Genomic DNA, 19,661 nt, shown 5'->3' with positions numbered 1-19,661 from the left:
AAATTCCAGTGACTGACTATCTATAAGAAATCACATACACGTTAATTAAAGGAGAAAAATTAGATCAAATGTTATGTTAAAATGGGGATGAAAAATTCTATAATTGGGCAATTAAAAGAGGAGTCATATACCAAACAGTATTCCAGAAAGAATAGTGATCTGGAATACTTTGAAAAAATATTCCTTCTGAACACAGTTTATTAAACTTATCAAAATAACCTTTACAATTCTTTTACAATTATTGGAAGAGCTTTTATTCAGAATTAATAATGAATTATATTTAAGAGAATATACCTACTTTTATTACATTAAATTAAATTATAATCATTTATAATCATACAGCACAAATCATACGTATATATAACAATGATATATTTGGAATAAGAAATGATTAATTAAATGCCAAACATCTTTTCCCTCTCCTCTTCTTGTAACATGTTTGGCCAACACGTTGATATTTTTTCAATCGTTCAAATCGAGAATTTATCCTGAAAATATCGTTCTGGACGATCAAGCTGCTTCGCCATCGAATAAATTACTTCTATTCCAGTAATTTAATCGCGTCGCACCGGTTACATTCTAATTAATGAAGCGCGGAAGAGGAGAAGGAGGAGGAGGAGGAAACGAGAGGAACAGGAAGAAAAACCGTGGCCGGGGCCAATAACGAGCAACGTTCTGGAAAACAGTTACGGCTAATAACGGCCAATAGATTCGGCGTGGCCGCATTTGCTCGATTTCGCGCGCGACAACGCGATTTCCTGTTTCGTTTTGTGCCGCGGTGTTGTTCGATCGAGATTAATTCAATTGCATCGTGGACCGCATCCACTCCCACGACTTTATCAGGGAAACGGTCGATGCGGCTCGTGCGTGCACACCACGGCCGGATACCATTGGCAAAGAGTACGCATATAATTGAAATGCGCGGCTAGATCAAGTGGTAAATGAATTGACGAAATCCATTTAGCCGTATGCCCGCCCAGTCGGAATTGGAATAAGCTCGTGAAGCGTCCATCCCTTGTAACCTGGTGTATATTATCGAAGTGACGCTGCGTTGACATATTCCATCCCCTTTGGAAAGTGAAGCGAGCACGTTTTTCGTTCAGAAAGAAAATTTTGATCTTGATTCATTAATATCGAGAGTATTATTCGATGGATATATTGTGGAAAGAATGATACAGGTTCGTATTTTCGAAATTATCTTCTCCATTGATCCCATATTTTAGATTTAAACTGGGGAATTGAATGATTGATTTAATGAGCACAATTCGTTTAGGAAATTTTGAACCGATTGATCATTTTTTATTTAGAATTTTAGAAAATTTCAAAAAAATTTATGAATAATAATAATGATTTTATTTGTGTTTTTATGTAGATCTTGCTTCATGATTTATTAACAGTATATATAATAATAAAAATAGTTATATAATATATAATAAAAACGAGATATTTCAAATTGTTGTTCTTTCGTGTCAGTAATTATACGAGACAATGATTTCTGATAAAATCACATCTGATCTAATCACGTTATATATTCTCAGCTTTTTTCCTACAAACTTAATAAATGAAAAAAAAAAAATAGTGTTTAATGATAAATCGAATCGAGTACTTGTGTATTAGAATACAATACGTTTTGTGGATCAAGATGTTCTTGTGGTTGTTAACAGTTTGTATGTTACAAAGCACCGTACAGGTAAATATAATTAATTAATTTTTTATTACAAATGATTTATAGAATATGTATTACATAAAAATAAATTTCCCGTGAAATATTATATTTTATTAAAAAAAAAAAACGATATAGGAATAAAGTATAATAATAAAATGTCAGTTTTTATGTTTAATTTTAATAAAATATTTGATAATTTAAATTTATATAATTTTTTTTTCTTTCTTATTTATATGTATAGTGTATAATGTTGACAATCTACATATAAAATATCTATTAATTTTTAAATGTTTGATTAAATTATTAAAAATTTGATTATTAAAAATATTAAATTTTTGTTTTTCATCTTGAGAGTGAACTATAAAACTTGATAACAAAATTTATCTATTACAAGATGTTATATATGTATATTTATAGATTTTTGTTCTGATACGATGATCATAAAGTATATGTATTTTGTTATGTTTTGAAAGATCTTAAAATTTATATTGTTACTATAATTTATCACAAATATCAATGATCATAATTATTTGTACTATTTAAAAAGAAAGAAATATTTTACTTTTTATAAGAAAGTTTTTATTCATATTTACATATGAAATTCAATAAGAAAAATAATTTTTATTATTAATAAAAGGCAAGTTACGAGGTAGTATTCGAAGATGCTGAATGTTTCGATATAAACGAAAAATATGTAAAGGAATGTGAAATAAATGTAGACTACGATAGTACATATGGATCTAAAATGGATGCGTATCTGGAAATCCTTGAAATTCCTAATAATTTTATCGAAGTACGTATGAATTACTCGTAACATAATAAATAAAAATATTATATCTTGAAAAATTGAATAAGAAAATAAAATTAGTGAATTGAATATACTATAGCAAATTTTAATTGTATTCTATATCCAGATAAAAAATTCGAATCATTCATTCTTATCGTCATGTTTTTTTTTTCTCATAGGTGACAGTTGATACGTTCACCACTCAAATGGGTGAATATACACTTCCTATGGCACTTCACTTAGAAGGTGATTTATGCAAATTTGCAGAAGACAAAAATTCTATAGGATATTTATTTATAAAGTCAATAAATATAAATACTTGTCCTCCACAACCAGTATGTAAATATTTTAATTATTAAAAATATAAAATATATTGAAACATATATATATATATATATAGTATTAAAATTATAATAACATCATGATTAATCTTTAATCTCAATTTTTTTAAGTTTATTGATACAAGTGGAAAATGACTTGAGACATCCAGAAGCACAAATATAAATATAATTTAATTAAATGAACAAAATAAGTATTTGTATGTAGATAGATTAGATATGATTATCAATAAGAATTTTTTTTTATATAAAAAAGAGAAATATATTACTCATCTATATTCCATGGCAAATTTTTGAAACTCATATTTTTAATATATTTTTAATATATATATTATATATTATTATTAAATATATATATAATTATATATATTTATTTTTAATATATATATATATATATTATATATTGTGTTAGATTATATTTAAAAAAACAAAAGAATATTTAATTTATTGTGTAATATTGTTAAAATCTTTAAAAAAATCTATGTTAATTTTTTGGAATATTCTATAAACGAATTAGTTCTAAATATATATATTTTTATATCTTAAATAATAAACTATTATTATTTTATTATTGTAATAATATTATAATGAATACAAATTTTACATTATAAATATTTTAATAGGAATTAATTAATCATTGTTTAAATTTATTTTAGGGAATTTACAAACAAGAAAGATATGTACTTGATAACATGGATGCTTTACCACCTTCATTTCCCGAAGGTCATTATTTATTAAATGCAACGTTATCATCTAGTGATATCATATTATTTCGTATTAATTTATATGTAAGAGTATATTAATTAATTATTAAAACATAATTGTACGAAAATACCAAAATAAATTGACAGCATATATTAATTAATATTTCAAATATTTTTATTATCTTTATAAAAATATATAAAGATTTCATAGCATATTTGACAATAAATTAAAAAAAATGCCTCAGTAAAGTTAACGATAGGTGTGCCAGTACATTTAATTACACAGTTGCGTGCTTGTAACGTATACTTGATAGAATTATCTCCAGCGATCAAGAGATTATTTTTCAGGATTAAAATAATAACAATTCATATATAATGGCATTATTAAATGAGTCATTATATTAGCACAAGATTAATGTGCTTATGTAAGTAAATTCAATAGAAATTGAATTATTGTATTAATATTTCTTCATGAACTTTATGTGAATTTTTTTAATTTTGTTAATTCAAGAATCATAGAAAAATAATTGAATAAGTCTACATACTTAGACACTCAAGATCATTGCTGATAATATAATAGAATATTGAAACATTTTAACTTTATTGATTCATTCAACTTTGAAATAGATATCAATGAACATATTTCATGTGAAAGTTTCGACAAGTTAAAATGTATGTATGTTTCTCGATTGATCAATCAAATATCATTTACGTAATTTTACTCTAATCTCATGATTATTTTGTCAAGAAATGAAAAAAATTCTATATGACAAAAATGACAAAATTATTTGCAAATAAATATCGAATGAACAATTATGTATAAGATATGAACATATGAGCAATTATGCATATTTAATGAACATATTAATCCTTTCGTTGTTTATATATGTATTACGCATATATTTACGTACAAAGCCTTTCAATTGTATATATACATGGCGTGTCGCGTTGGCATATGAAATATAAATTAACAAACAATGCTCGAGATTGAACAATACAGAAATTGAAAAAGTTTCATCTCATTATGGAACACTTGATTCTATCTGATTATGATAAATTTGATAAAAAACGTTAAGATATATGAAAAAACTACTATAAGGATATATTATCATTCAACAAAATTATTAATTTAATCATATGAAGTAGAATCATATAAATTCATGGTTACACGAATTAAAAATTATGGTTGTAAATATAATAGCTAAAAATTTGTTCGAGATTCTTGATTGTCATTGATGGTTGGAAACAATTTAATCTGGACAAAATGTGGTAGTGTTTATACTAATAATGGTCGTTTTACATCCATTCTGTGAGTACGGTTACTCCATTATGGAGGGATTTCAGGCACTCATACGAAGCAAAGCTCCGGATGTACCGTGGATCCACTGCATAATTCATAGAGTTCAGGTCTTGCATCAATGTATCTGAGCTCTTCGGCGAATCTGGACCTGGTACAAGTAGTGAATTTTTAAGATACAAAATTTATAGAAACTCGGTTACCGAAGACAGGACTTTTCGAAGTACTATTCGAGAAGATATGTGTGGAACGAACACGTAAGTTTGTTCTACTAGTGTAATCTACCGTGGTTGTCACATGACAATGTGCCATGCCGTGAATTACAAGTTACGATAGAAACTTTACACCTGTTACAAGCTGGAAAAACTTGGAATATATAGAATACTAAATTTTTTTAACATTATCATTTTCATAATTATATCATATCATATGATTTGTTTCAAGAGATTGAATACTTTGAATGTTTTGTTTTGAAAATTTTGAAAATATAAAAGAAAGATTTTAACATTCAGATAAAAAAGAAGTACAATTATAAAGAAGAAGAGTGAAAATCATTGTTACGAGATATCATTTTTCTTCATTATAGTAATATGTAACGTATAATAAAGTTTCCTTTTTTCTATAACATAAGATCAATTTGATTTGAATAATATTTAAAAAATATTTTTTGAAAAAAAAAAAAATATTAAGAAGTTCTTACTCAAAGATTTCTTTAAAAAAAGAAAATTAAGATATTTTGCAATGATATAGAGAAAAGAAAATTTAACAATCTAGAACTAGTTACTATTAAAGAATGAATAATTATTGCAAAATACTAAATAACATATAATATAATGATATTAATGATCAATATATAGTAAAGAGATTTTTATATATATTATGTTGTTTAACTTGCACTCATTGGCAAATATATCATTAAATTCTGTTTAATTAACCTCGTGAACCTTTAGATATGTAATCATACATTAAACTAGTTCAAACCGATTCATCTTGTGTTGGTATAAACATAGTGTAATTTATCTTAAAATGAATGAAAGTTTATTTCTTTTCGATGTTTATTGTAATTTGCCAATTATGTTGCATGATCTTTGTCTTTAGATAACTGCAGATATTTCTACAAGAATTTTTTCAATATTTGATCAACATTTAATTTCTAAAATATTTTATTCGAATCAAATATATCGTAGTTCATGTAAAAATAGATTTATTTCGTTACTTTTAAAATTGTTTAAAAAATACAAATCTTTGAAAATTTTTTATTAATTTTGACAAACTTGATATATTAATCTCTCTTCTTTTATTCATAAAAAATACTATTCGAGTATTCAGAAAAAATACTTATCTGCATATTTATTATCGAAAATATTATTGCATTTTATCATACAAAGAAAAAATGGTTTTTATTTTTGAATTAATGAGAATGATAAAAAAAATTCTGCGATAAGAAGAATTATCATTCTTAATATTTTGATATGAAATTATAATTTTTTCTCAAAAAGAGATCATCAGAACGTAATATCTAATATGCATATCAAACTTTTCAAACCAGTTAATACAATTCAAATAGTATTTTTCCGTTACTGATTACTTTTATCAATATTTGATACGTAATGTACTCCTTACATTTTTGAATAATATTATCAATATTTACAAATAATATTAATATGTGTACTTTCTTTTACAGAATACTTCCATCATGTCTTATTGAAAGTGAGAAAAATTCAATTTTCTATAGTAAAAGCTGGCAATAGCATATGTAATGGAGCGAAAATATGAAGAAAAGGAGAAAAATATCATGTATGTATAAATATAATTTTTTTAAAATTAATCAATATATATTTTTCAAATTTAAATGTTTTTATTTTTATATTTTAGTTGCAAAAAGAAAAAAGGAAAAGAAATATTTTAATACAATGATGACAATTTAAAATTTTCTGAAAACGAAATTTCATATCTATTTAATATCTTTACGATATATCCTATAAGCTGGAAATATCTTTTAAAAAATTATTGTGGTATGTTTAATATTTTAGACTTATTTAAATTTCAAATCTTTTATGCTATTTTATGACGTTATAAAACGTTATAAAAGTATCATCCAAATATCCATATATATATCTATCAATTCAAAAAATATAAGCTCATTAATTTTTAATAAAATGCTCATTTTAGAATTAGGATGGAATGTTAAATTGTTTGTTAAATATCAATTTAGTATTGCGTTTGAAATGAATACAGCGAATATCGCATAAGTTGGTCGCTAAATGATACTTTACGTCTAGTGTATATCATGATAAATACAATATACTCTCTAAACATCCAGCGTGTACGTTTTATCCGCACTAAAAACTTATTTATTTCGTGCAATTGCAGACGATTCGATAAAATATTATTTACAGGGATAACGGATATAATCTGTGCCAAAGTGACATGGTTTACGTGCAATAAATGATACTTTATCACAAGTGCGCGCAATTGGTTGAAATAAATTCTGTAAAATATTTTCCACTTGTTATACGAAACAATATTTTATCGAAATAGGGAATTTGCATTGAAAGATAAAGTGGTTCTTTTTGCATTCGCGAAATTTTGCCAGTGTTATCGAATGCACAATGTATAATTATAATAATATTTATATAGTATTTAAATGATCTTATTAATCGGATGAAAGTTAATACAATAAATAAATATTATGATATATATCTATACTGATTAACAGTATCGTAAGTATATATTATATTATTATAAATTTTCTTTAATTTGTTAAATTAAATATTATATTAGATTGAATTCACTGTATAATTAATTTCTTTATACATATTTTATATTATTGTTTACAATAACAATAATAGAAACAAATAACAAATTTGTAAAGCCATGTTAACCATTAATAGATCTAAATTTAAAATTAGCAAATATATTCTGATTGATCATCATATTATAATACAATTTGCATACCATTGTAATTATACAATTATCATAATCACCTTATATATTATAAAAAAAAAAAAATAAAATTAATATATAATATCATATTATAATGATACAATTCGTATTCGTAATAATTATTCAGAAAAAAATTATTATCCAAAATTAGCTATCATTTACATCAGGAAAATATTGTTTATTTTACAAATTGAAAATTCATACATAATCCTTGCCCGCGATTTATCCTCTTAGACGAAATTTCGCCCGCGTTTTCCACCCTTCCCCTTTTGTTTTTTCGTTCCACGCACGTACCAACAATGGGGACGAATTAAATGACAATGCATATTAATTAACCCCCCGGAACGGGAGAGGACAATCTACGATAACGATCTCGGTGGGAAGTCAGCCATGGCGGGCCAGGACAACAAGGGGCAATTAGAGAAAATCAATGTTGCACAACACGTTTGCATGTTGCATTTAATAACGGTGCTTGAGTGGAACTCGATTCGCCCTTTGATGGCATAACGAACCACCATCGCGCGCCATCGCGCTTTTTCCACTTTAAACTGCTCCGTTTCAACGGAGAAGGAAGACGTAACAACACGAAGCGCGTTGCTCGCCACCGGATTACTTACCCTTTATTCCTTTTATACCTCTTCGCTCTTCTCCCTTACCACCCTTTTTTCTTCTTCTTTCTTTTTTTCTTTTTTTTTTTTGTTCTGTTCTCCCTTTCATTCTTATTTCCTCAGTCGAACCTGGCTAATTAAATGAATGCTGCGTCGCGAAGCGTATCGATTTACGTTACGCAGGGTTGGACATTAAAAGGGAGCGCGAGCTGCTTCTTTCTTTTCCCTTTATTGCGCGGCAAAAGGAATGTTTGATACTCGATTTTGGATCAAAGATTTTTATACGCGTTTTTTTTTATTTATCTCTTTAAATATATATCGATCTGTTGTGATTACGTATTGAGGGAATTCTTGTGCAATGAGGATAGGAATTTGTGAATGGGATAGAAAAGAATGATGTTGAGCGATTGATAAGATATTTTATTTTATATAATTTTAAGTTTTAAATGAGATTAGAAAGATTTGTGGACGATTGCGTAGTATGAAAGTAAATTGACGATGGATTAAGTATGAATTTGTGTCATTAATTTAGCAAATTGATTTTACGAATTTTATATATTTCATTGATTCCATGAAAATATTTATTCTTGTTAATTATTTCTATCTTATCGAAGAATGCTAAATATATCCATGGAAAGGAAATTAATTTTTCATATTATTTAGTTTTAAAATTGCTCCGCAATAATCTTTGTATTATTTTCTTAATTAATGTATTTCAAAATTCCAAATTTTCTGAATAATTATAAATAGAAATACGAGGTAAAATTAAGATTTAAAAGTTCCAAAAAATAGATATACAAACATCAATTTAGATTTTTAATAATATCATTATTATTTTAATTATAATATCATTATCATTTTAATTATTCATTAATTTCCTAATATAATATTATCTATCTTTTTTTAATTCAGTATATACAGTGGTATGTCTCCAGTGAAATATAAGAAAAAGTACATAAAGAAAAAGAAATGATAAGAGTTTTTTTCTCTTGTGTTTATAAACAACGGAAATATTTAAGTGGTTCAATTTGCATATTTTATTGTATATTAAAAACATATTCAATTAATTATATACAAAACAAATTATATATATATCTGTATTACCAAATTGAAAGATAAGTTTCATCAATGATATATATAAAATAGAAATGAAAAAACAATGATAATGATATAAAACAAAATAAATTCTGTTTAAGAATATTTTCTTAGGAAATATTTCTTTTTACAATCTTCGTTAATTATCATTAAAGTATTACATAATATTTACGTAATAATTGCGTTTAGCAAATATTGATATAATTTTTTTTTTTATTATTTCTTATCTTTTTAAATGTAATACTCATTTTAAAAATTTCCATTACGCTTATTTCTATTTTAAAAAATAGATATAAAAAATAAAATAATTTATATTTTATATTTTATTAATTATATAAATTGTCCAGATAATCCTTACAATTTTATTTCTTTTGATAAAAGAATATCATCTTGATATCTTTTACATAAATATCATTAAGAAATTCGATATTTAATTATCGAATTGTGAGATATTTCAAATTTCTTCTAGTAAGATATTTTATTTCAATTTTTTTCATAAATATTAATTATTATAGATATCTATAAATAAAATGAAACTTATTTTAATATTATAATAATCTTCTTTGCGACAAGATAAATATATCTCTTTAAATAATAAAATATTTAAAATGAATCATGAATAGATAATGGAATTAAAGAACTCAACATTTTTTAAGAAATATCATTTTTATTAAATATACAATTTTTATTTATTAAATACATTTCCTGAAACATATTTATTATCAATGCAATAATGTATCAGTATCTATATTATATTATAATCGATTATTTTAAATAATAATAAAATTTTGTCAAGTTTTCATATTTAATAAAAAATAAAAAATAATTAATTCATAGATAAGATATATCAATTATTTTCAATTATTGAAATTAGTAATATAAATAATATAAATAAAATATTCTCAAATACTTATTCTTATATTGTCGTGTTTTGCCTCAATCTATGAGATCTTATGAGATCAATATGTGTAATTCACGGTTCTGCCAATTCACTGACCTTTTCTACTAGATGATGTAAGACGATACATCGAGAGGATCATTGATAAATTACGGATTATCATTGAATATTTTTGTCGATTATGTGTTCATCTTTAATATATTTACATCATTATACATCATTATACGTCATTATATTTTCATCGAATTATGCAGAAAAACATAATATATTATAATATCATATCAAAACACGATTTTCATTATTTTTCATGCATTTCATATTCGCTCTCACTTTGATAAATATTCTGGAATATAGTGTAAAACAAAATTTCGTCGTTTATTTTCACTATTTTATTAATAATATAATAATATAATTTTATTAATATATGATAATATATTTAAAATAATTCCAAAATATTTCCTATAATAAATAATACAAAATCTAATTGAAAATTATTATAATTGTTCAACGTTTAATATTTTACAATCTATTTTACAATTCTCACTCCCTTAACAAAATGAAATCGGTTCATCGAACTCGTTCAAAATTCACACATCACGATCGTCAATTTTACTCGATGCTACGCGTTATTAATACATTTCCCTCTTATTGATCAAAAACAATCTTTAATATTTCAGTAAAGTTCAACGAATATTCTCGAACATATGAAATTCGTCGCGAGCCAGGGAAGCAGAAACGTGAAATTATTCAAGAGTCGCCTATCAGAATCTCCATCGTAACCGAGTTCCTATATACCCTGCATCGTGGTGGAACTATCAAAGGACAGCTTCAAGTAAATATCTAGTCGCACGAGTTTACATCTAAGCAATTCCCAAATGCATATTCTTCGAGTATTTGCATTCCCTGTATATCTTTTCTTTCAGCTCAAGTACCGGTTCAGGTTGAATATAAATGGTGTCCATTAAGAATCGGTTCTCCGATCGGGGCAAAGTATTTGCAACAACTTGTTGCTGTTTCGATATTGGAAATATGTTTCCCAGGCTAAAAATATTGTAATACAAACGATCGTTTATTCAATATGGATATTCAACATGGACATGGAATTGAATGTGGAGATGGATTAGTCGAAATGAATAATAAAGTTTTGATTGAGGAATTTGTGGAATATAAATTTTCGAAATCAAAAATCTGATTAACATATTTCATTCATAAGATTTTGCAAACGTTATCTAGAGTCTAAAATGTATGAATAATAAATATGGTGGTTATTGACACTACTTAGGAACTGTTTACAACGAATTGAAATGAATACATCGTTTACACATTAAACAGGGATATCGTATATTTTGATAAACTTCGACACTCGCCTATATATTTAAGCTCGCACGTTATCGGGTTTGTATTCTTCATGGCATCGTCGAAGCGAACGTTTCGTTAAAAAAATTGAAGAATTGATTAAAAGACTTTATTATTTATTTATTTTCTTTCGATTCGTGAATATTCTATTCTCTATTTATGTGTATATGTACATATATTCGATTTTTGCACAGAAAACTTAAAGAATAAACGATGTCTTGGTTAATGATAGAGACTGTTGGCCTAATCGCCACTGTATTTTTCCTACTGTATTATTATTCTATGTCGAAGTTGGATTATTGGCGGAAACGTGGCGTCAAAGGGCCAAAGCCTCTTCCGTTTCTGGGTAATTTCAAAGATGTGCTCCTGGCAAAAGAATCGACTATGGATTGTTTTGAAAGAGCGTACAAAGAGTTCAAGGATGAGCCAATGGTCGGAATGTATGGAAGTCATGAACCGTTGTTAATTTTAAGGGATTTAGATTTAATAAAAGACGTTCTTATTAAAGATTTCAACAAGTTCGCTCAAAGAACTCAGGGTGCTATACGAGAGGTACGTATAAAATATATGTTTCAATTATGTTAAAATGAGTTATAAAGTGAATTTTTTTTTAATTAAAGATTTTAAAATGAATGAATATTTTATTATAACATAGAAAGTAGCAATAATTTTAATTTATATTGAATGTTCGACAAATGGTTAAAAAAATTTTAAGAGATAAAGATGAAAATAAGAAATTAGAGATAAAAGTACAGAATGAAAATGTTAAAACTATATTTGACATTTTGTTCTTTTGTTATGTATTTAAAATGTATTACATTTCATGACTTTTTTAAAAGTAAGTTTAATTATTATCTTCATAATTATTAATCTCTACGTGATTGAGATTTCTTTTTATTTTGACTATATAATCTGTTCGTTAGTTGCGACATTATTTAGATATTAATTATTACACAATATAGTGAGAACATTGTGTAAAAGCATTTTTTATTTTTATAATAATTTCTTTTTATTTATTTTATAAATTTATATCTTATATATTTTCTATCATTATATTTTCCTTTTTTAAATTATTATATTTAATTGTAATATTATTTTTATGAATATATTTCCTCCAAGAAGTTATACAAGAAATTTAATATTTAAAAATTATTATAATTTATATTTTTATTCCGTGTGAAATTTTCTTCTGTCCTCATAGTATCAAAGATGAATGACAAATTAAATTTTTATAATTTATAATAATAATATATATATAATTAATATATAATATAATTTTTCAGGTTGAACCATTATCCGAACAACTTTTCCGACTGGATGCAGAAAGATGGAGACCCTTAAGACTCAAACTTTCATCTTTCTTTTCGTCAGGAAAGCTGAAGGAAATGTTCCACTTATTCGTAGAATGTTCCGATAATTTTGAAAAGTATTTGGAAAAAATGGTAGAGAAAGGAGGATTGGTCGAGTGCCGTGACGCTGCTGCAAAATTTAGTACTGACGTGATCGGTGCTTGTGCCTTCAGTATTCATACGAATGCACTTACAGATGAGAATAGCCAATTTCGCAAGATGGGCAAACAAGCTCTCGCTACAAACCTCCAACAATTTCTTAACGATAGATTGAGAGAATATCCTTTTCTATTTAAAATCTTTGGACGTTTCTTCGTTGATCACGAGGTCACTAATTTCTTTGCAAATTCCATAAAGGACGCCATGGATTATAGAATCCAGAACAATGTGCATTTACGAGATGTCATTGATATTCTGGCAGATATCAGAGAAAATCCAACGAAATGTGGTCTTAAAGGTATAATAATTTCTATATAATAAAATTTTGTGATTCTTTTGTTTTAATTAAATCTTTGAGTCTTTTTAAATCAAGAAAATAATACATATAGGGTATGTGTATGTTATCAATTAATTAATTTTTTTTTTTTAATGATGAACGAAAAAAAATATGAAACTCTGATGGATTTTGAACATGTTACAGAATATATAATATTGTTTATATTCGCAGAAGCGGACAATTTATTCCTGACATCACAGGCTGTTCTTTTCTTCCTTGCTGGTTTCGAAAATGCTTCATTAACGATCAGCAATGCTTTGTACGAGCTGGCATGGAAGCCAGAGATTCAAGAGAAAGCTCGCGCGGAAATAGTGAATGTTTTACAAAAATATGACGGAAAAATCACGTACGATGGTTTGGAAGAAATGAAATATTTGGAAGCGTGTATTTTTGGTATAATTATTCTCAATTTTTAGTAAAACATTATTCCATCATTAATTAAATATATATTTGTAAATATATTATTTGATTATTGATTAATTTTTAAAGTTAACTTTTTCATGCATGTACATTTTTGCTTAAGTAATTATTAAGATTCATTGAATGAATATTTTATGTGTGAATATTGTTTTTATTTTTTAGAAACATTGAGAATGTATCCAGTACTGCAATGGTTGTCGAGAGAAGCGATGGAAACTTACACGTTTACAGGAACAAAAGTTACCATTCCAAAGGGTCAACAAGTCTTCCTGCCAATCTATGCGATACAAAGAGATCCGGATATTTATCCAAATCCTGATAACTTTGATCCTGAAAGATTCACCGATGACAAAATTAAAACTAGACATTCGATGACCCATTTACCATTTGGAGATGGTCCAAGACATTGTAGTGGTAAAACATGCTTTTCTATAAAAATTTTTTATCAAATATATAGAAAATATTCAAATATAAAATATAATATAAAATTATTATTATTTTTTTTTTTAATATAAAATCTTTCAGGAATAAGATTGGCAAAGAAGCAATTAAAGGTAGGATTAGTCACAGTTTTATCAAAATTCAAAGTTGAAGTATGCGAGAAAACCCGTAAAATATATCAAAAAGACAAGAAACCACTATTTCTTCTTCAACCTGTTGACGGTATACATCTGAAAATATCAAAAGTTTCAGTTTAAAAACAAGATAAAAAAAAATAAGATAAGTATAATATTTTCCTTTCTCCTTTTTATCCTGTATCATTTATGATTATTTGCTACACGATTATTGCTCAAGAATTAATTGAATAAAACATCAATCTCACAGCTATATCTTGTTGTTTAAAATTGTACGTAAAATACAAAAATATGTATGAATATTGATTCTTGATAAATAATGATAAATAAAAAAATTGAATTGGAAAATAAATTCTTTTATATTTATTATCAATTATTAAAAAATTATAATGCTGGATGATAATGTTGTGAGATTAATGTTAAATTAACATAAATAATAAATAAATAAATAAAATGGTTTTGTATATATATATATCGTATACGTTTGTACAATTCTATCTCTAGTCTAATAATTTTTTTGTAAAATGCAAAATGAAATATTTCATCAAATAAAATATTGATCATATTGTTTTTTCGCAAATATTCAACTTTTTATTGTTTCGTTTCGAATCCAATATTCAATGAAAAAGTCACTGTAAACAAAATTGCTGGTATAAGTGGACATAATAAATGATTTTCCTTTATATCCTCTTTGATATAGTAACCGTATTCAATCCGTTCCACAAAAATTAATATCTTTCGAACATTGTAACTGTTATATTTATTATCGCAGTTACATCGACCAAGATACCAGGAGGATAGATTATTCCGAGTAAATCCGTTCTAAAACCGTTATAGTTTTTCAAGAATAAAAATCGTTAAACGAAAAATTCAACAATAGATCGATCCAAGAAATCCATCGTGATTCCAATATTTACCTCGAATCTGGATCTCCTCGATCCCTAGAGTTCGATTCAAGAACGAGGATTTCGTGTCAGCAAATCCGATATCCCATCTAACTGCTTTCTTGGTTCAAGAAACTGCTTTGATAAACGCCATGAAAAATCTATTGTATCCTTGGATTCTTGAAATATTGAAATATTTCCCTTCACTGAATCGTACAAACGTATACTTTATCGTCGTATATTTCAATCATAAGTAACTTTTCAGTGTAGTGCCGTATTTTGATTTGTCATATATGAAAATGAAATGTGGAATTTTATAATATTGTAATTATAATATACAATCAAGCTTTGATAACTTGAATCACAAGGAAAGCTTCAAGTTCGTCTTATCAAAGTTTTTGAATATGGAAAGTTTAAGAAATTTTGTACAAGTGTTAATATTTTTCCAATTGTGACAGAGTAATTCGTAAGTGGTCTTACCTCGTGACAGTGACATGAATAGTCACAGTGACTGAGATAAAAAGGAGATGACATTCGAGGCTAAGGAGTTGAAACGAGCAGCTCTCATCACACGGTTTTTCTCTTTCTTAAAGCTTTCCTTAAAAAATTCGTTTGTTTCAGCTATTTTTATCATTCTCTCGTTCTCTCGAAACGTGATATAAAATCCTTTTTTTATTTAAATATTGTATATTGTCTCTTCATCGTTTGCTGTCTTCCTTCTTTTATTTGAAGAAGAAAACGAATAATTTTCAATTTTAGAAGGTGAAATTCTATTTGTATGTAAGTATGAACATTCTTAACAAATAATTTCTTAATGACTGAGTTTAGTTCTAGTCAGAGTAATTTCTACAACAATTATGAATTGCGGAATGTGAAAGTTTCTTGAAATCTTTAAAAAAAAAAATTAAATTCTTTCTTATATTTGTTTTTAGCCATCTTCTATTGATAATTTTCTATATCGAAGTGAAAACGAATTATGAAAAATCAAGCATCTGTTGTATTATCACAATGAGATATCTTAAAATTCTCAGTACCCCACATCGCTTAGCCAGTGTGTATTTTGAACTTAACCCCTTTCTTAAGGTACGTCCTAGAAAACTTATTGCGGAAGCAATAAACTTCCTTCTCGAGCAGTCCATTGTCGACTTTTCTGGGCTTTTAGCAATCTCGTCGTAATTATGACGAGCGTGCTACCTCCTGTCTCATTCAATGAGATTCTTTGTACTCACCTCGACAGATTACAATCGAAGGGATAAGGGATAAGGAATTCTTTTTTAAATCGATGACTTCGAGTTTAAGATTTCTAAAGTGATATACCAGTTATGATCTTGGTAAGAAGCAAAGAAAATCGTTCGAATTGAAATTTTTCGATATATTTTCAAGTTATACTTTGTTGTAGTTTTCACATCACCTTGATTAGAAGTTTTAAAAAAATATATAATAAATCAGATCACAAAGATATCATATTGTGACATAATTTTTAACAAATATCAATTCTTGTTACAAGTTTCTCTTAATAGCATAATATTCGAAATTTCTAGTATACATTTTTACAATGATGTATAAGTGGACATGCAACATTAATTATCCGTGATCCGATAATCAAACTTGAGGAATTTGTTTGTATCTCCATGCTGTTCTCTCTATTTTTAGGGTGACGATAAAAAAAGAGATTGGAAACGAAAAGATGGGGAGGGGAAAAAAGTGTTATTCCCTTTATTCACGGGTTTACGACCATGAAAAAAAAGGCGAGAAAGCATCAACTCGCGATACATATTTATGAAAATGTTCATTCGAAAGTTCGACATTCAAATGGGACGGTTTTCAATTGCAGGCGGGAAAGTTTTTTCTCGGGTGGATGGAAAAAGCTGGCCACTGTTTGGATAACGGCTGGCTCGACTTTTCCCTTCAGAAATATTGCAACATTTCGGGACATACGAATCCATTTTTGCCCTTTCTACCCTGTTTTAATAGGTTTCCAGGCTTGTGTTTGCGTTTCAAAGGGCGATGAAAGTTTGGTAAAAATCGGCTGAGCGTGGTGGCCCGCTGTTAAGTTCATCGCAATGCCGATGGAGGGTGGTAGAGTAGCCATTTCCGGCAAACTGATACATAGTTTGTAACAGAAAGGGTAATGGAAATCAAATGTTTGCTATATTTAGTTTTAGTGCATCTGTAAATTAGATAAATTTTGAGTTGATAATTTCGAATGATTATTAATTGAGATTAAAGCAAGTTATTTGCAATTTGATAATGTAATTGTATTGTTTTTCATTTAGTGGAAGGAAGAAAATTATCATTTTTTTTTAAAGTACTTTTTGTACTTTTTTAATAATATATTGCATGATATTATTATTATTCTAAAAATGTTTCAAAATCGTTTTCTTTTAATTTAATCATTCGGTGTGAAATACATGAAATATATGAATTCGTATAAGAAGTATTCATTATTTCATAGAATAAAGTAAAAAATAATTTCAAAAATCATTGACGCAGCTAAATATCTTAAATATCTATAATATTTTAGTCGTATAAAATAAAGTGTTAAAAATATATTTTCTTAAAATCAAATATTTTTTCGCGCTTTCAAACATTTTAAAGAAATACTTTATTTCGGTAACAGTTCTATTCAAAATTATTTACGAATGCAGAGATTATTGATTGCTCGGGCCAAATGATAGATATAAAATTAAGGTGGTTGAAAACTTTATATATATTCGAAATGAAAATTTTGATAAACTTTGACGAAAGTTTACTTGTATTTTGTTAATTCATGTAGCAAGTTATTGATTTTCCATTTCTCACTTGTTATATTTTGTTTATATTCCTACATTGATTTATACATATTCATATTTTTTTTACAAAATATTCGAAATGCTCGATATTTAGTTACACCTTCTTCATGTTACAATTGATTTACCGTTGTACGGTTTGTTTTACGCGTTGTTTTCATATTACAATAATAAATTTAAAAATAATAAGTTGACTAAGAGTGACATACGAACATGTACATTATTGTATATTATACGATATTCAAGTATTGCGTTGCATGGCAAGTAATTCGAACAATAAAGCGCGTTATCGAAAGATTTCAATGAATTTTCAACGTTATCAAATGTTTCGCGTATAAATTATCTCATTGTACGAGTAAAAAATTTCAAAACGATATTTCTGAAATATTAATCTTGATTTTTAGATCACACTTTAATAAATAGAGTATGAGAAAAATTACCGATTTAATTTTCAACCGGATCATTAATCAAATCCAATAGAATTTATTTTCTCTATATTTGAAAAGAGTTTGAATTTTCTCACGTTTTTTCCATGATGAGCAAGATCAACGTTCCTATCTATTTATCGTCGGTTCATCATAACATGCACGCGCGGTGTGCGCTGCCCAAATAATCCGTAATCGATTTTAAACGGTTCCCTCCCCCCCTAATCCGATGGATAATGAATGAATAGTAAATACGGCATACGAGTTTCTCACACCATTTTCTAACATTTGTCTGTTCACTGGGGGTTGAACAAGGGGAATAGCCTGTAGTGATCACAGCGCGGCAAGAGGGGGGTATGAAAAGTGGTCGGAGAATGCTTTAAGCTGGCGCCGAAGGGTGGCGAAATCGCACGAATCGTACCGAGCCGAACCGAAAGCTCGGTTGCCCCTGTCAGTAGGCCTGCCGCAACGCAGCAGTTAGCGCGCCTTCCACTACGCGCGGAGATTACGCGACTTTTTCCCGGAATTCTGTCGTTATTTATCACACTTACACCCTTATATTTTGCTACTAATATCCTTTTATTATCGTTCGTGAGCAAAAGCAATCGGAGAAATAGATCGTTCCTTGCCCTTAAAAACTCGCGATCGATCCATCATTCTCAGTCTCGTGCATTGCGATTCGGCATTTTGGTGTACGCTTTTAATCGCCGCATAGATCGATCTTTATAATTCAAGGTGGTGGTCCCCAGTGAATTCGACGAAAAACTAGGGCTCGAACAAAGGAGATATAATTAGAATATAATCGGCACGCTGGTTTATAAAAAAACGGTTGTCCTCGTTCTCGCAAGCTTCTCGGTGGGGCGCTCCGGGGAGGATGAGTGAAAAATTTATCGATTTCGAGTAAGCAAGTATCTCTTATCTCTAATCCACGAGAGTTATCAGTTTTTACCCGTAAAAATACCGTATAACGATCGTGTCGAGGATGAAATCGTGATTGTGACCATTCACTCGAAACGATTCGCCTTCTG

The 19,661-nt window shown here is 27.3% G+C and overlaps 3 protein-coding genes and 1 long non-coding RNA gene across 4 annotated transcripts in view; all 4 read left to right on the top strand.

Moving 5' to 3' along the window:
* The first annotated feature begins 1,545 nt into the window (after positions 1 to 1,545).
* Positions 1,546 to 3,656, top strand: LOC100577683. Its single transcript, XM_016912378.2, has 4 exons — positions 1,546 to 1,690; positions 2,304 to 2,459; positions 2,633 to 2,788; positions 3,448 to 3,656. Exons 1-4 carry the CDS (start codon positions 1,586 to 1,588, stop codon positions 3,592 to 3,594), a joined length of 564 nt encoding a protein of 187 aa, XP_016767867.1. The 5' UTR covers positions 1,546 to 1,585; the 3' UTR covers positions 3,595 to 3,656.
* Positions 3,657 to 4,621: 965 nt separating this feature from the next.
* LOC113218796 lies at positions 4,622 to 6,707 on the top strand. Its single transcript, XR_003304715.1, has 3 exons — positions 4,622 to 5,049; positions 6,477 to 6,589; positions 6,668 to 6,707. It is a non-coding gene; the product is annotated as an uncharacterized LOC113218796 (long non-coding RNA).
* Positions 6,708 to 11,743: 5,036 nt separating this feature from the next.
* On the top strand, positions 11,744 to 15,218 carry LOC550965 (probable cytochrome P450 6a14). The gene is made up of 5 exons (XM_623359.6): positions 11,744 to 12,247; positions 12,979 to 13,501; positions 13,712 to 13,933; positions 14,123 to 14,374; positions 14,486 to 15,218. The coding sequence occupies exons 1-5, from the start codon at positions 11,909 to 11,911 to the stop codon at positions 14,656 to 14,658; spliced, it is 1,509 nt and encodes a 502-aa protein (XP_623362.3). The 5' UTR covers positions 11,744 to 11,908; the 3' UTR covers positions 14,659 to 15,218.
* Positions 15,219 to 17,990: 2,772 nt separating this feature from the next.
* Positions 17,991 to 19,661, top strand: part of LOC412858 (hemicentin-2) — a 45,723-nt gene continuing 44,052 nt past the window's right edge. The window contains exon 1 of the mRNA XM_396310.6: positions 17,991 to 19,533. The gene's annotated coding sequence lies outside the window, so the exon portion shown is untranslated. The remainder of the gene's footprint in view (positions 19,534 to 19,661) is intronic.

Source organism: Apis mellifera, linkage group LG5 (assembly GCF_003254395.2).
Source record: "Apis mellifera strain DH4 linkage group LG5, Amel_HAv3.1, whole genome shotgun sequence".
NCBI lineage: Eukaryota > Metazoa > Arthropoda > Insecta > Hymenoptera > Apidae > Apis > Apis mellifera.
Note: the sequence above shows the minus strand (reverse complement) of the source record. Positions and strands in the feature narration are given on the sequence as shown.

Coding starts and splice junctions, on each gene's coding strand:
- LOC550965 (XM_623359.6), top strand. CDS start 11,909: ATGTCTTGGTTAATGATAGAGACTGTTGGCCTAATCGCCACTGTATTT. Junction 12,248..12,978: donor CTCAGGGTGCTATACGAGAG/GTACGTATAAAA, acceptor ATAATTTTTCAG/GTTGAACCATTATCCGAACA. Junction 13,934..14,122: donor TTTGGAAGCGTGTATTTTTG/GTATAATTATTC, acceptor TTTATTTTTTAG/AAACATTGAGAATGTATCCA.
- LOC100577683 (XM_016912378.2), top strand. CDS start 1,586: ATGATAAATCGAATCGAGTACTTGTGTATTAGAATACAATACGTTTTG. Junction 1,691..2,303: donor TGTTACAAAGCACCGTACAG/GTAAATATAATT, acceptor TATTAATAAAAG/GCAAGTTACGAGGTAGTATT. Junction 2,789..3,447: donor ATACTTGTCCTCCACAACCA/GTATGTAAATAT, acceptor AATTTATTTTAG/GGAATTTACAAACAAGAAAG.